This window comes from Macaca nemestrina, chromosome 20 (assembly GCF_043159975.1).
Source record: "Macaca nemestrina isolate mMacNem1 chromosome 20, mMacNem.hap1, whole genome shotgun sequence".
NCBI classification, from domain to species: Eukaryota; Metazoa; Chordata; class Mammalia; order Primates; family Cercopithecidae; genus Macaca; species Macaca nemestrina.
Genome location: NC_092144.1, coordinates 57,116,659 through 57,134,598, shown reverse-complemented (window position 1 = coordinate 57,134,598; position 17,940 = coordinate 57,116,659). Strand labels below are relative to the sequence as shown.

At 44.2% G+C, this 17,940-nt stretch overlaps 1 protein-coding gene across 2 annotated transcripts in view; it reads right to left on the bottom strand.

Moving 5' to 3' along the window:
• LOC105478593 (Rho GTPase activating protein 35) overlaps positions 1–17,940 on the bottom strand; it is a 152,082-nt gene that overhangs the window by 69,195 nt on the left and 64,947 nt on the right. For both annotated transcript variants that reach the window (XM_071087236.1, XM_011736054.3), the window contains exon 3: positions 3,281–3,425. In XM_071087236.1, the coding sequence (XP_070943337.1) occupies positions 3,281–3,425 (145 nt within the window). The remainder of the gene's footprint in view (positions 1–3,280; positions 3,426–17,940) is intronic.

Below are 17,940 nucleotides of genomic sequence, written 5' to 3'. Positions count from 1 at the left end.
GGGAGGGGGAGAGGGAAAAAAAAGGAGGGTGGGAAGGAGGGCAGGGGATGATGGCATAGTAACAGTCCTGCTGTTCCTGAGTCTGGGAAGGAGGATTATGATTGTGGCCTGCATCTGGTAGGCAACAAAGAAGCAAGGATGGGTTTTCAGCAGATAAATCGTCATATCCATAGACTGGACTGAGAAGGTGGGTGATGGTGGGCAGCAGAGATGAAGTGGAGGGGACAGAGCAAAGGCACTGCTGCCCTGTGATGTCTGCCAGAAGTGCAAACCCAGAACCTGATCATGATGAAATATCCAAAAAAAATGAAAACAAAGCCAAGGCTGGGCACGGTGGCTCACGCCTGTAATCCCAGCACTTTGGGAGGCCAAGGCGTGTGGATGGCTTGAGCTCAGGAGTCTGAGACCATCTCTACCAAAAAACACAAAAAATACAAAAAAAAAAAAAAAAAAAAAAAGGAAAACAAAGCCAAGCTGAGGAATACCCTACAAAAGAACTGATTGGTATTTTTGTTTTTTGTGTTTTTGTTTTTGAGATGGAGTCTAGCTCTGTCGCCAGGCTAGAGTACACTGGCGTGATCTCGGCTCACTGCAACCACTGCCTCCTGGGTTCAACCAATCCTCCTGCCCCAGCTTCCCGAGTAGCTGGGACTACAGGTGTGTGCCACCATGCCCAGCTAATTTTTTTTTTTTTTGAGATGGAGCTTCGCTCTTGTTGCCCAGGCTGGAGTGCAATGGTGCGATCTTGGCTCACCGCAACCTCCACCTCCTGGGTTCAAGCGATTCTCCTGCTTCAGCCTCCCGAGTAGCTAGGATTACAGGCATGCACCACCAAGCCTGGCTAATTTTGTATTTTTAGTAGAGACTGGGTTTCTCCATGTTGGTCAGGCTGGTATGGAATTCTCGACCTCAGGTGATCCACCCACCTCTGGCCTAAGTTTTTGTATTTTTAGTAGAGACGGGGTTTCACCATGTTGGCCCGGATGATCTCAACCTCTTGACCTCGCGGTCTGCCTGCATCAGCCTCCCAAAGTGCTGGGACTACAGTTGTGAGCCACTGTGCCTGGCCAGATTTGATCACTAAATATAACATATGGTCCCGGATAAGGTCCTGGACCAAAACAGTGTTTTGTCTGTTGCTACAAAGGAAGTTAGTGGGAAAACTGATGAAATGAGAAAGGCTATAGATTAGATTACAGACAGATGAGTACTAGATCAATGTTGATTTCCTAATTTTGATAAATGCACAGTGGTTCTATAAGAGAATGTTTTTGGGAAATACCCATTGAAGTATTTAAAAATAAAGGTGCAGCGTGGGCACGATGACTCACACCTGTAATCACAGCGCTTTGGGAGGCCAAGGCGGGTGGATCACTTGAGGTCAGGAGTTTGAGACCAGCCTGACCAACATGGTGAAACTCCATCTCTACTAAAAACACAAAAAAAATTAGCCAGGTGTGGTGGTGCATGCCTGTAATCCTAGCTACTCAGGAGGCTGAGGCGGGAGGATTGCTTGAACCTGGGAGGCAGAGGTTGCAGTGAGTTGAGATCATGCCACTGTACTCCAGCCTGGGTGACAGAGTGAGACTCCGTCTAAAAAAACTAAATAAGTAAATAAATAAATAAATGTAAAGGTGCATATCACACCTGTAACTTTCAAACATTTTATAGAGACAGATAAAGGAAGAAATTAATATAAAATGAGTGTCAAAAAAGACGCCACTGAAGCCCAGGCACGGTAGCTCATGCCTGTAATCTCAGAACTTTAGGAGATCAAGGTAGGAGGATCACTTGAAGCTAGGATTGTGAGACTAGCCTGGGTAATAAGTGAGACCCCTGTGTCTACAGCAGGAAAAAAAAAAAAAAAAAAGATGGACACTGAGAAACTGCTTTGGGTACAGAATGGACTAAACAAAGCTATAGATCTGTAATGATTATGCAAAGTGCTTTTTATTGAGATTCAAGCTTGGGGTGCCACAGAGAAAACCTAGGAAATAACTACAAAGTCTTTGGTGGGCTTCAACTTAAAAGCTTTCTTCAGGCCAGGAGCGGTGGCTCACACCTGTAATCCCAGCACTTTGCCAGGCTGAGCGGGGGCGGATCACGAGGTCAGGAGTTCAAGAACAGCCTGGCCAACATGGCGAAAACTTGTCTCTACTAAAAATACAAAAATTAGCTGGGCGTCATGGTGGGCGCCTGTAATCCCAGTTACTCAGGAGGCTGAGGCAGAAGAATTGCTTGAACCCGGGAGGCGGAGGTTGCAGTGAGCTGAGATTGTGTCGCTGCACTCCAGCCCGGGTAACAGAGTGAGACTCTGTTTCAAAAAATAAAAAATAAAAATAAAAATAAAATAATAAATAAAGCTATCTTCCCTGATTTACATCATCATAAATAAATATGAACACTGTCACTCAGCTTCACACGATGCTGCTGAAATTACCAGCAGAGCCTAGTAGGCTGTCCGCACCACACAATACTTAATACCCTTGTAGATAACATCAGAGTTAGAAAGAACAGATAGGAAGGCTGTAATCCCTACCTCAGTTTCAAATCAGTTTAAGCCTGTGTTCCTGAGCCCAACTCCTAATGTTCAAGAACCCACCTTAGTGAAACTGGAAGGTCAAAGGAACACATGAGAACTCAAATGAATAAAGCAAATGGTTTCAACACAAGTAAAACTTAGTTATTTCAAGAACAATGCAAAAAAAGTTTCCAAGATAGTCTACCTTTGCGATAGCATCAAGTTGTCAGAGGAGCTGCATAACCAGAAGATATCCCAAACATCCTAATCATTTTCTTATCTCAGAAAAAAATCCTGTCAATACATGAGTCTCAGGCACCCGATGAATGCTAAGGGCTGTATTCATTTTACTAAACCAAAAGTATTATGTATCCACTATAGTACTGAGGACACGATAGCAAAACCCTCAAGGAGCTCACAGACCTGCAGGGAACACAGGCGGGCAGGCAACTGACAGAGTGTTGACGCTCTGGTGGGTGAGGGAGCACAGAGAAAGTGCCCAAGCAGTCACAGCTGCCACCTTGAGCATAGAATGGCTCCTCGTAGGCCAAGCCCTAATAAATGCCCAACGACAGCCTCAAAACTGCACACAAATGGAGAATCCACACATCTGACAGCTGTCGGGACTGCTCAGCTCCTTCTCCAAGAGCATCTCACACTCAACAACAACTGATTCCAGAATCTCCAGATGGCTTGGCCCTCCAGTAAGCATTCTGTAGACAGTGAAAGCTATAAACTGCTATGAGGTAATACTCTTACCTGTGGCTTCAATGTACTCAATACATCTTTCAATAAAAATGGGGATCGGCTTCTCTGGAGTCACGACAGTTGTTAAAGGCACCCCAAAATAGTTACTCTCCCAGGTTGCCTTTGTGATGGATGGCCGGGGTTTGGGCTTTGGTTTCTGTCCAGGAAAGAGAAAAGGAAGCACAAAAACAAAGTGAGTATCAACATGTAACTTAACCTTCAGTAAGGCTTCTAAAGGGGAAGCAGTGGTATAAAAACTGCTAGAAAGATGTCAAGAAGTGGCTGGATGCGGTGGCTCACGCCTGTAATCCCAGCACATTGGGAGGCCGAGGCCGGTGGATCATCTGAGGTCAGGAGTCCAAGGCCAGCCTGGCCAACATGCTGAAACTTATCTCTACTAAAAATATAAAAATTAACCAGGCGTGGTGGCGGGCGCCTGTAGTCCCAGTTACTCTGGAGGCTGAGGCAGGAGAATTGCTTGAACCCAGGAGGTGGAGACTGTGGTAAGCCGAGATTGTGCCACTGTATTCCAGCCTGGGCGACAGAGTAAGACTCCATCTCAAAAAATAAATAAAATAAAATAAAATAAAATAATTTCAAGAAGGATTAAAAAGACTCGCTTGGCTCATTTCATTAATTTTAATTTTCTATCTTCTGGCCTCTGAATACCACATAAGATGCCAGAAAGAGTCACACCTTGAGTATGAGACCACATTATTAGAACAAAGATGTTTATAAGAAGCAGGCCATGTTTATGTAATAAAATAACAATACGATAATTATCTACATCCTCTACCAGGGATGCTCTGGAGTAAACAGGAAGTTTTCCAAACACCCTACAACGATAATAGATGTTACATACTCAAAGATAGCTAAAATCGTTTAAAAAAAAATGAAATGGAAAACAGATAATTTCCTCTTTCTAGAAAAGACAGCAGGCATTCTGCTAGGGCTGATAGCCCCACATGAGAACGTCCCTTGATACATTAGCTTGGGGTCAATTCTCAGTTGCATCCATATTAGGAAAAGGTAAAGTCAACTAATCAAACAAGACAAAGTATTTTTTTTGTCTATTTTTTCCCCAGTCACCTTCTTCAAGAAGTACTAGCAGCAGCAGCAGCAACAGCAACCACTTGAGAACTTACTATGCACAGAGTAAGTTCCAAATATTATTATTATTATTATTATAATTTTGAGACAGGGTCTCCCTGTGTTGCTCAGGCTGGAGTGCAGTGGCACAATCACAGCTCACTGCAGCCTGGACCTCCTGAGCTCAAGCGATCTTCCTACCTCAGCATCCCAAAGCTGGGACCACAGGCATGTACCCAGGCTAATTTTTAAATTTTCTGTAGAGATGGGGGTCTCACTATGTTGCCCAGCCTGCCAAATATTATTTCTTTTAAACCTGATGACACTCCATCTTACCAAGGAAAAAATGTCTCACATGCCTAAATGACACAACTAAGTAACTGCTTGGATTCAAATTCAGGAAGATTTGTCTCCAAAGCCTATACTCATTAACATGATTAATACTGAGATACTCTGCTTCAAAAGTATTCAATCTTTTTCTTTTGAACCTTAAATGGAGAAAAAATTACTCTAAACAAATGATAAATTTCCTAAAGCCAAAGAAATACACTTGAAATTTTGGCCTTTTGTTAAAATATCTACTAAAAAGAGAAAAGTAACCAAATAGGATCACGGTAAATTAGACCCAGGTGTATCTCCAGCAATTCAGTTTCATTTTCCAGTTGATGAAACCAATTTAGAAAAGCAGATTTACTCAGAAATGCGCACAGCCCATAAAACTAAATTATTTAGGGATTTTACATAAAATCCACGGAAGGAAACAACAAGCTGCCAGGCCACAGGTCACCTATTCCCTCTCCTTCTCCTGCCCGTCTTCGTTACTACTAGTACCCCTCTATATAGGAAAAAAATCACTTCCTGTTTAGTCTGAGATTCTCTGAGAACTTCCTGTGCAAACAAGTAGCAAGAAAAAAATAAAAAAGAATAGAGCAGAATATAATGTACACAAGGAAAGAGCAAGTCCATTCCATTTCTGGGCTGCTGGGTGAGATTACTTCAAATGACAGACCAAGGCAATGAGAATCCAATCTTCATTCAGCCTGCTCCTTGACTCAGTATGGAGACTGCTATAATGTGAATGGATTCTGGGGTCCTAGGGAAGAACCATGCATTCCATAAAGCCTGTCCCCACTCACTGTGAGATACCCACCTCTCACAAAGTGGTGGCATAGCCTCCTAGGTTGGGGGGAATGGCTGCTGCTTGCTCCCCTTATAGACTGAAGCAAACAGGCTCTGATTTCAGACTTTTTTTTACCAAAGAAGTAAGGAAAAGTCAATTAATGATATATGATATACATTTACAAGAAATAATTTAGCCAGTCTATACTGTCTGTCTAGCATCTTTTACTTATATGAAGTATAACATAAAGAATTTAAGGCTGGGCATGGTGGCTAATGCCTGTAATCCTAGCACTATGGGAGGCTGAGGTGGGCAGATTGCTTGAGCTCAGGAGTTCAAGACCAGCCTGGGCAACATGGTGAAGCCCCATCTCTATCAAAAATACAAAAACAATTAGCTGGGCATGGTAGTGCACGCCTATAGTCCCAGCTACCTGGGAAGCTGAGATGGGAGGATCGCCTGAGCCCAGGAGGTCAAGGCTGTAGTGAGCTGAGATCGTGCCACTGCACTCCAGCCTTGGTGACAAAGTGAGACCCTGTCTCAAAATAATAAATAAATAAGAGGGCTGGCCGGGCATGGTGGCTCACGCCTGTAATCCCAGCACTTTGGGAGGGTGAGGCGGGTGGATCACCTGAGATCAGGAGTTCGAGAGCAGCCTGGCCAACATGGTGAAACCCTGTCTCTACAAAAACACAAAAATTAGCCGGGCATGATGGCAAGTGCCTGTAATCCCAGCTACGCAGGAGGCTGAGGCAGGAGAATCACTTGAACCCAGGAGGTAGGGGTTGCAGTGAACTGAGATTGTGCCATTGCACTCCAGCCTGGGCGACAGAGCAAGACTCCGTCTTGGGGTGGGGGGCGGGGTGGGGAAGAAGGGCTGAGTGCTTCTATTTCACACGTTGTTGCAACCAGATAACAATGATTCAAACAATGCTCTCTCGCCTTAAAATATTTCATATTTTTTTAAAGTTTAACATGTTAAGTCGAAAAGTTTTTATATTTAGAGTTTAAAAGGTTAGCTATACAATCTGAATAACCAAAGAGCATCTGTACTTAAATCACATTCATCCATTTCTATCGTTCAAGTTTTTAACAATTTCAAATCCTACAGAATATGCCTGTCAAAACTAACAGCACTGTTCAATAAAACCGAGGCTTCCAAATAAACCTCTGTGAAGGAATAAAAATGGAAGCTGCAAGGAAGCTATTCCTAATCACTTTAAAGCCTCCTTCTAACCATGGTTCTAGGAAACAGACAACAAATTTCAATCTTATATTCCCCCACCCTCTTAATGCTAGGAACAAGATGATGCCGGTGTGTTCTAACAATCTAACTTACCCAGGACATTTAGCCTTCATCAACTGAGTACTTTCTGTGTACCAGAACCTAGCATAAGTTCTTTTTTAGATAGGGTCTTGCTCAGCTCACTACAGCCTTGACCTCCTGGGCTCAGGCGATCCTCCCATCTCAGCTTCCCAGGTAGCTGGGACTATAGGCGTGCACTACCATGCCCAGCTAATTGTTTTTGTATTTTTGATAGAGATGGGGCTTCACCATGTTGCCCAGGCTGGTCTTGAACTCCTGAGCTCAAGCAATCTGCCCATCCAGGCTGGGGTAAAGTGGCACAGTCATAGCTCCCTACAACCATGGCTTCCTGGGCTCAAGGGACCCTCCTGCTTTGGACTCCCAAAGTGCTGGGATTACAGGCATGAGCCACTGCACCCAGCCAGCATAAATTCTTTATAAGCACTCCAGAGTCACAAAAGATTTGTGGGTGTGGGTGTTAAAAACTCCATTTTATAGAGGCCAGCTCCTAGAAAAAGTCAGTAACTTGACAAAGTCAGGTCTGCATGACTGCAAAACCTGTGCTTTTAACGACCACGGCTTATAATCTAGTGAAAATTATTGGGATGGAGGGAATAAATAAATGGATGACTAAGTGAATAAAAGCACACTAGCAGCCACGCATGGTGGCTCACATCTGTAATCCCAGCACTTTGGGAGGCCGAGGCGGGCGGTTCAAGAGGTCAGGAAATCGAGACTATCCTGGCTAACACAGTGAAACCCCGTCTCTACAAAAAAAAAAAAAAAAAAAAAAATTAGCCTGGCGTGGTGGCGGGCGCCTGTAGTCCCAGCTACTCGGGAGGCTGAGGCAGGAGAATGGTGTGAACCCGGGAGGTGGAGCTTGCAGTGAGCCGAGATCGTGCCACTGCACTCCAGCCTGGGCAACAGAGCGAGACTCGTCTCAAAAAACAAAACAAAACAAAAAGCACACTAGCTGGGCTCAGTGGCTCATGCCTGTAATTCTAGCACTTTGGGAGGCTGAGGCGGGCGGATCACTTGAGGCCTCTGAGTTTGAGACCAGTCTGGTCAGAAACCCCATCTCTACAAAAAATATTTTAAAAATTATCTGGGTGTGGTGACACACGCCTGTAGTCCCAGCAACTTGAGAGGCTTCAGTGGGAGGATGGCTTGAGCTGAGGTGGAGGCTGCAGTGAGTCAAAGTTGCACCACTGCACTCCAGCCTGGGTGACAGCAGAAGACCCTGTCTCAAAAAAAAAAAAAAAAAAAAAAAAAAAAAAAAAAAAAAGGGAGGCACATTGATCACTGATTATCTGGAGGACTTCCAAAGGTTTCTAAAGGTAATAAAGATCCACTCATACAAAATACCAGGGAACTTTAAGTCGGCAAAGAGAAGAATGGGGCACTCTGATAGCTATTTTCGAATAGCTATAGAGCTACCTATTGACTATGGAGCAGGCTTCTTTTGTACGGCTCCAAAGGGTCATGTTGGGAGCGATAAGAGAGACGGAAGGCTAACTGAGACAACTGCTCCTATCTCTTTCACCTCAAAGAGTCCAAGATTTAGTTCAATCCTTCCATTTACAACAGTGGATGTGGAGGGTAAGCTTTTGCAGTAGCATCACCCCACCTCCTTTTTGAGTGACGTGGATTCAATCTCACTCCCTCTTTTTTAAGACTTAAACTCTGGTTTACAGAATTTCAAAATACCTCCTTGAGATAACTGAAGGCTCTCTAGGGTGTCACAAAATTGGAACTCTTGCAAAATGAATTCTAAACCTTCCTAGTAAGAAAATCAGAGTTTGGGGTGCATGCCAAGAGCTGGGCCAGATTGCTGACAGAACCAACACTTCAGGCATCTGAAGGGTTACTGGACATATTTCTGATGGAAGTGGCATTCTCCTGAGCGGTCTGCCAGATATCTCATGACCCCAGTCAGACGTGTGTCACTCTTTAGGGAGTTATTGGATGCACTTTCAGCAGCAGGTCCTTGAAAAGGAGAAAGTGACAATACCTAACATCCACCTTCTTGGAGGCACTTACCTATTAGCAGGCGGAACTGAAAAAAGCATCTGGCCAGAGAAAGTCAATCCCTGAGAACAATCTCCACGTGTGTGCCTCTAAGTTTATTTATTTATTTATTTATTTTTATTGAAATGGAGTCTCACTCTGTTGCCCAAGTTGGAGTGCAGTCGTGGTTCACTGCAACCTCCGCCTCCCCAGAACAAGCCATTCTCCTGCCTCAGCCTCCTGAGTAGCTGCGATTACAGGCGTGAGCCACCATGCCCAGCAAGTTTTTGTATTTTTAGTAAAGACGGGGTTTCACCATGTTGGCCAGGCTGTTCTTGAACTCCTGACTTCCAGTGATCCACCTGCCTTGGCCTCCCAAAGTGCTGGGATTATAGGTGTGAGCCGCCATGACCGGCCGCCTCTAAGTTTAGAGTCCACCTGGGTCAAAATGGAAGAGAGATTCCTTAGGAGTGGCTGGGCATGGTGGTAGTTGCTCTGCATAATTATTCAAAACCTCACGACCACTCTGCAAGGTAAGGGTCATTTAGACCCATTTTACAGTTGAGAAAACAGAGACTCATGGAGATTCAGAGCCAGCACTTAGTGGGCTGTGATCTTTGAACATCAAAGTTCCATGCTCTTTCCCCTGCATGATCTATCTCCTCCACGATGAAATGCCACTGCCATACACAAAGGACTGGGCCAGCCTGAAACACTTTAACCTTGGCCTTTTAGATCGATTAAAAAAAATGAACAACATAGTCCATCGCTTTGTACCTCATAGTTTGCTTAAAAACACACCTGATTTTTGGTCTTGATACTAACCACAGCAAAGTTTATAAATAATAGTTTATGCCTGTGGTGCACTGGGGAGAAATGGTGCCTGGAAACTACCTCTGGTCTCTCGGCTTTTCAGACACAAGGTCATAAAGAGGAAACTCCCGACTGTGGCAGAGCAGGAAGCTGCATCTGTCACTGCCTCTGCTCCCCACTCGGCTGTAAGCCCAGTCCACAGACCCTGTCCAAGTCCACTGGGGCAAGAAAAAGAGTAGAATGGAAGCCAAGGGATAGGTAAGAGCCAGAAGAAGGGCCTTCTATCAGCTGGGAAGATGGTTGGGTTCCAGGGCCTGACGTGCAGTGGGCACTCAATATATTTGCTGAACAAAAACAGTTTCCAATAATGTACTGGGCCAATGTTCCTTTCTATTTTCTCAAATTTAGCTGAGATGCGGACTATCTCTATGGTACAGATTCTCTTTTCTCCTTATACTGTGCTGCCACACTAGCGTGTGAGGAGGTGAGGCTTAGAAGGCCTTGTTCATACTTTGGCAGTACTATATCACAAGCCTTTTAAAAACTGCCAGATGAAGTCCTAATTCCTTCTGTAGGCACTGAATAAGGTATGGTTATTTATGTACACATACAACAAATATTCTACTGGGCTAAGTTCCTAGAAGGCAAGAGTCTTTTTTTTTTTTTTTTTTTTTTAATGAATTTATGAATTACCCAAGGCCACATAACAAACTAGCAGCAGAGCTAATACTAGGACCAAAGTCGTCTCCCGCCCTCAATGAACTTCTATCTATTTGGTAACAGAAGACATATCCACAATAAACAAAGCTGATCTAGGTACCACATGAGCAAGTACCAGCTATGTGACAATGGAAAAAGGTAAGAACATTCTATCTTCTGTGGGAACAGCAGGGAGGGCTACTTACTGACCCTACACTGTCAACTTCAAATATTCTCTTTTGGTCTCCATAAATAACCTTATATATGTAAAGTTACTTATCTAGATTTTAGAGTCAGAAAATATGGTCACTATAGTTGTACTATCGAGTATAGCCTTTTAAACCTTTTAAATGCCTGGTAACATATCTATTAAATGAAATACAAAACAGAACCCAGCCTGTTGGATTCACTGCCTTTCTTTGGTCTTTTTTTTTTTTTAAGTGCCTAGACAACAGCCCTAGAGATTTTGATTTAATTGGAGTGGAAGCAGGGTGGGGTGGTGGGGAACCAGGCATCAGTATTGGGTTTTCTGGTGGGTTTTTTGAGACAGCGTCTCACTGTGTTGCCCAGGCTGGAGTGCAGTGGTGTAATCACGGCTTACTGCAGCCTTGACCTCGCTGGGCTCAGGTGAATCTCCCACCTCAGCCTCCCAACTAGCTGGGACTACAGGCGTGTGCCACTACACCCAGATAATTTTTTGTAGAGACAGGGTTTTGCCATGTTGCCCAAGCTAGTTTCAAACACCTGGGCTCAAGCAATCTGCCAAACTCGGCCTCCCAAAGTATTGGGATTACAGGTGTGAGCCACCACATCTGGCCTTTTTTAAAAACAGTTAACACCAGCCAGGTGCAGTGACTCATGCCTGTAATCCCAACACTTTGGGAAGCCCAGGTGGGAGGACTGCTTAAGGCCAAGAGTTTTGAGACCAGCCCGGAACATAGTGAGACCCAAACTTTAAAAAAAAATTTTTTTTTTTTTTTGAGACGGAGTTTCGCTCTTGTTGCCCAGGCTGGAGTGCAATGGTGCGATCTCAGTTCACTGTAAACTCCACCTCCCAGGTTCAAGTGATTCTTCTGCCTCAGCCTCCTGAGTAGCTGGGATTACAGGCATGTGCCACCAAGCCTGGCTAATTTTGTACTTTCAGTAGAGATGGTGTTTCTCCATGTTTGTCAGGCTGGTCTCGAACTCCCAACCTCAGGTGATCTGCCCACCTTGACCTCCCAAAGTGCTGGGATTACAGGTGTGAGCCACCGCACCCGGCATTAATGTTTTATGTTAAAAAAAAAAATGAGTAACAGGGTAACACCATATATGGAATGCAGTCTGGAACAGGGACAGTGCCATCTGAATAAGGATGAGAGTGAAATCAATACACAGAGCCCCAGAGGGTCACACTCATGGCTTGCCAAGTTGTGTGGTGGCACACTGTGGACTAACTGTAACCAGTAGAGTCTTAGAAAATCGGAAAGATTCCGTAAGTGGCATTACTACAGCTGTTCCCTAAACCACTTTCTTGCACTCAATATTCAACATCGTGCCTTTCTGATTGGCAATTATTCTCTTCTATTTCCAAAAGAGTTCCAAAAGGACCTTTTCAATTAAGTTATTTGTTTATGCTCCAAATGTATTCTTGGTTAACCGGTGCTCCCCCTTCTGGCTCTGAAAAATTCCACGCCCAAGTTTAAAAGAAAACCTGAAGGCAGATGTATTCTTGCTGATAAAATCTATTATTAAAGCACAAATGCTTAGATATGGTCTCCTTCAAGCTGGCAGTTAATACTATGACTCAGTCACTCACCATCGTGGAGCATCTTTATTTAGGGATGAACAGGAAGGATCACAAAGTCCTGGTCTTCCTGCCATCCCTAATCCTCTTAAATAATGGGAAAAGAAATGGAGGCATGTCATCCTATTGCAGGAGCTAACTAAATCCAAACCATAGCCTTTTTTTTTTTTTTTTTTTTGAGACAGTCTCCCTCTATTGCCCAGGCTGGAGTGCAGTGGCATGATCCCGGCTCACTGCAACCTCCGCCTCCTGGGTTCACTTGATTCTCCTGCCTCAGCCTCCTGAGTAGCTGGGATCATAGGCATCCGCCACCACACCTGGCTAATTTTTGTATTTTTTTGTAGAGACAGGGTTTTGCCATGTTGGCCAGGATGGTCTCGAACTCCTGACCTCAAGCGATGTGCCTGCCTCAGCCTCCCAAAGTGTTGGGATTACAGGTGTGACCCACTGCACCCAGCCCAGACCATAGCTTTTTGCTCTATAAAGGCATAAAGTCTGGCAACCGTGGGTCCACCCCTGAGAAGACAGCTCATGGCCAGTGTGATTGGGAGCCAAACAGTGAGGAGGGCCCACTAGTTCCAGGTACATTTTCATGAACACTTGCCTGAAGTTCAACACACACTGAATTTGGACTTTTCAGTGCTATGAGTCAGTTTTTATCGCTTGCCTCAAACGCTGTAAAAATCCATTTGGAAGGCCTTTGCCTTATAAGCAAAGGTGATTCCCAACTAGAGCTGGAAAAATTTGAGTCCCTACAAAGGTATTTCAGTATCACCAGGTGGTGGAGGAGACCAAGTTGGCTCAGTGAGGCATCAACACAATTCCCAGTTCTTTTAAAAAGAGATTTGGGTTGCCTATCGTCATTTTTTTTTTTTTTTTTTTAAGAACAGGTGTGCTGTAAGCTAAGGCAGATAGTTAAAGATAGTCTATTTTTATCACCAAAAACACACTACAGAAGTTCTTCAGGCTTAAAATAAACTGAGAATCGAGTGACACCAGTGAGAAACAACTTCTCAAAGTTCCAGTTGCTATTTCAATGTCTCCATGCCTTTTTTGTCCTCTACTCAACTAGGCTTTGAAGCTAGAAACAAACAGCACCGTGCTGTTCTGGGGGGCAGTGAGGAGAAATGGATTTTTTCAGATAATCAAAGATCTTTTGTTGGAATGAACAAATCAACTGGACTGACTGAGTGGTCTAAATATAGGCACCTGACTGTTGAATATTAGCAACTTTTCTGCAGACTGGATGATGAAAATCACAGGAAGTGGAAGTCAGAACACCAGGGTTCAGAATCTCAGCTCTTCCACTCAGTGGCTACATTTACTTGGGCAAGGTTTAACCTCTCTGAGCCTTAGTTACCTCACCTCAAAATCAAGGAGGAAAAACATCACCTCATTAAGACTGGGAGGAGGAATAAATTAAAAATTCATGTGAAAATGCCTGATACGTACCTGACACACAGCAGGTATTCAATAAATGCACAAAAACACAAAACTCTTCACGTGGTAGCCACAGCCCTCTATCGTTTGGCCTGGGTCCCCCTCAACTCTCCAGAACAGCCACGCTAAGCTTCTTTCAACTCTTTGAACACATCAAGTTCTTTCAGCTCCACGAAGCTTCCATCCTCACTGACTTTGTCTGCCTCACGCTACAAAAGTCTCAGCCTTAAATATCATTTCCTTGGGGAGCTTTCCTGACACCGCAGTTTAGGTTAAACTTCCTTGTTACACAATTCCTTAGTATCCCGTACCTTCCCTTTGGTAATATTCAAAACGCATGCAAGTACATGTTTAAAACCCAACATCCCCAAGACTGTAAGCTGGATTAACATCACTGCCACACCTAGGACACCCAGTACAATGTTGGGCATAAAACAAGTGCTCACTAAATGCCCACGCACCGAATTGCATGTCTCCTTCCTAAAAGAATGACTGAACTTGTGCTCTGGAGAAAAAAGTACCTCGTTTAAAAGACAAAATTTTTTCAGGAAACAGAAAATCCAAGGTCAAGTCAGTGTGCCCACCCCATTTTTAAAACCAAGGTGTGTATTTGGTCTCAAAGCTCATTGAGTAGGACTAACCATTCCTGAAACACACACTGGGAGTCTTTCCTAGGTAGGTTACAAAGAGCTCATATTTCATCGCATTCAGCTTGTCTGTCAAAATGCAACATCCCTCCCAGGGGAGCAAGCAGTCCAATTCCCCAGCTGGTTTTTATTCACACTAGAAACTTTAACTCCATTCTAGGCCTCACAAAATGAGAGCTGTGTCCACACAAAGCCACAACAACCAGCCAATTCACTGAATCCAATGAAATAAGCCAATTCACCAGGGGAGGACACAAACTGTCAAACTGGTTACTTGGTGCCTTATAGACCAAACAATGCATGATTGAATTGGTTAGCTTTTCAATAGGTTGTCTTGTCATGTGGTTGCTGCAGTGAGTGAAAGATTTTCTTTATCATTCTGTTTTGTCTTTTTTTTTTTTTTTTAGCGCCAAAATAAGAACACATCAGATAGAAGGATAAATAGCCAATAATGTCTTCTCTTTAAATCCACGGTCAAACACACCAAATGCAGCCATTTCAGCATGACCAAAAGGCGTACTTTGTGGAACAAGGCTCCCCAGCCTGTTTTTTGGCTTTAAAATAAGACCCTGCCGATCCTGATCTCGTCTTTGCAAACGCATGGCACTGGGAGACAGAGACCATGTGCAACAACAACTCTTTACAGACAAAGCCACTATTCATGGACCCTACTGAAGTGCAATCGTAGATTTTCAATTTCATTCAGCTGAGTGCGGAAGGCTCCCACTATGAGGGTGGGTTGCTAAATTGTTCAGCTGGGAAAAGCACCCAGAATGAGAGTCAGCTTTACAGTCTGCACTTTCATGAGGAGAAATGAAAGCGATTCCCTCACTCCAACTGCAGTTTTACAGTAAAGACCTAATCTAGCAAATCAGCCAAGGGCACTGAGTGATTTTTTTCTGTATCACATTGGTACCCAGAGCATAGCTTTTTTTTTTTTTTTGTTAGGGCGGTTGCTAGGGTAAGTACCAAGAAAGCAGCTCAGTAATTCATGGAGTTAAAACTTCCACAAGAGGGGATGGATAATGTTGGTCCCTCAAGCCCTCAGCTAGACCAGACAAGTTTTCTCCTTTCTCGGAATACAATATGCATATTTCTACCTTCAAGTCCTTCCTTACCTCACATGACTGCTTTAGTTCCACTCATTCTCTGGGGTCTAGTTAAATGAAGACAGCTGACATTTATCCAGCATGCACTACGCCCAGTGTTCATTTCTCACAACCTGATCAGGAAGGTGCTCCCTCTTTTGCAAAAAGAATGTGGAGAGGTGACTCACGTGCTCAAAGTCCAAGTAAGGAAGTGAAGGAGCTGGAGTTGACTGTAGCCCAGATTCCCAGAGCTTGAGCTCCTAATCACTACACCCTACTCTAACATAACTATCCCGACATGCCTACACACAGCCTTCCCTGGGCAGGCCACCTATTTTCAGTGGCTGTGTAGGTCTTGCTGCCTCAACTGGGTACTAAGGTCTGGGCCAGAAGGGTCTGTGCCATTTCCCCATGGTGCCTGGCACACAGGAGGTACTGAGTGTATTTTCCATTACCAACTGAAATCCTAGTGCCTGGCTGCCCCCTCCCTTCAAATAAATATTGTATTGCTTTGTCATGCCAATAAAAATCAAAGGCCAAATCCCCCACAGAGGGGTTGTTTTGGCCTTCTCTGCCCTGACGGTATCTTGCTTTTCCAGTAAAACAAGTGCCAGTCTATGTTCTGAACTGCAGCAATTTTAATAGGAGGTTTGCTCTAGAGGCAAAGGATTTGCTCATCTCTGCACTGGGACGATAAAGCAACTACCCTCATTTCAAAGCACCATTTTCCAAGGCAGGAAAAGAAAATTTCACCTTCTAGTCACTCTTTCCAAAGGATACTCCATAACTGACTTCTGGCACGCTATTGCTCTTGGGCCAGAAGTATCATTTTTATTTGACTTGAAGAGGTGTGGCCCACATAGCTAAAGATAGACCGGAAGCTGACCACTTCTTGCACGCTGACCCAACAACCCGGGGAAGGAAGTCTCAGGTTAGGAAGTGCTCATTACCAGCAGGAACACAGCTATCTCAGAGGCGCACTGTGACCAGTTGTTTTCTGCTCAGCCTCCACTACAGTGTGTGCTCTTTAAAGCCTGGATTGCATGGGAATGTGTTTTTAAAGCATCATTTTCAGTAAATATTAAAAATGTAGGTAGAAGTCAGAACATAGTTATAATTCAGTATGCTATTATGCCACCTTCCTAATTTCCAGGTGTGCAAACACCCCCACAAATTAGAAGACTGTCAGCATTTTTAAGCTGTTCTGGCAACAGTCTTCATTGGGAGAGGAGGAGGAAGAGAAGAAATGTTCAAAATGTTTGGATTCCAGTATCATTAAATAGGTGAGCTCTGGGAAAATACTGGAGGCAAGTCAGGCTGTTTTCTGGCTTCCTAAATAAGCAATGCTTTCCACAGGTTGGCCTCCTACCAACCTTTGGAGGAGAAAACACTGGAGGCAGATGAAGGACTCCACGTAGAAAAGCCAGGCAAAGGAAAATCAAACAGGAGGATGCCTATGGCATTTATTAATGGTCAGCACAGGTGGGGAGGGGAACCGAACCACTCTGCCCTTTCTCACATAGCACAGGTGAGAAAACTCTGGAAGCTCCTGGACAGCAGTAATGCAGGAACACCCTCTACTATGTGATGTAGCACAAAGGGGATGCGATTTCCTTGGGAGGGTGATGGCACCCTGTTCCCCCATCTCTCGGGGCCCGCAGGGCTGCCAAACTGGCCTCTGTATTATATTTTACAAAGAGTTGTCAGGACTGTCAGCTCTCAAGACAGCCTGGATTCTAGAACCTTCTGATTTGGTAGGATTTGTAATAATAAAAGTTTCTGGCAACCTTTCTTTCCAAAGGTCCCTGCAATACTTTTGGACTAGTAATTCTGTTCTCTGTTCTTTCATGGGAGGGAGAGTAGCGAAAGCTTTAACGTGAAGAAATCCTTCTATATATCATAATCTGCTGGTCAAGGATTATTATATAACACAGTTCTGTTGTGGTATCTCACCAAAATGTCTTTTTCTGAAAAAATAAAGAGTATATATATATATATATATATATACACACACACACACATATTGTTTTTTCTTTTTTCTTTCTTTTTTTTTTTTTTTTTTTTTGAGACAGAGTCTCCCTCTGTTGCCCAGGCTGGAATACAGTCGCATGATCTTGGCTCACTGCAACCTCTGCCTCCCAGGTTCACACGATTCTCCTGCCTCAGCCTCCTGAGTAGCTGGGACTACAAGTGCCTGCCACCACGCCCGGCTAATTTTTGTACTTTTTTAGTACAGGGTTTCACCACGTTGGCCAGGCTGGTCTCACTCCTGACCTCAAGAGATCCACCTGCCTCGGCCTCCAAAAGTGCTGGGATTACAGGCGTGAGCCACCGTGCTGCGCCTGGCCTATAGAGTCTTATTTCAGTATTTCTAAATCAGCCTTGGCATTTGGGGGTGGGGAGGAAGAGTATTTCTCCCTACTCCAAATGGGAAAAAAAAAAAAAAGTTGAGAAACGCTTTTTCTTTCTCAAAGCCTAAACCCAAGGGGACAAAGTACTGCTTACAGCTCTCTGCCCTGCAGACTACAAACTACAATTCTAGCAGGATAAGAGACTTCATCTGCAGCCAGGCGCAGTGGCTCATGCCTGTAGTCCTAGCACTTTGGGAGGCCAAGGCGGGAGGATCATGAGGTCAGGAGATGGAGACCATCCTGGCTAACACGGTGAAACCCTGTCT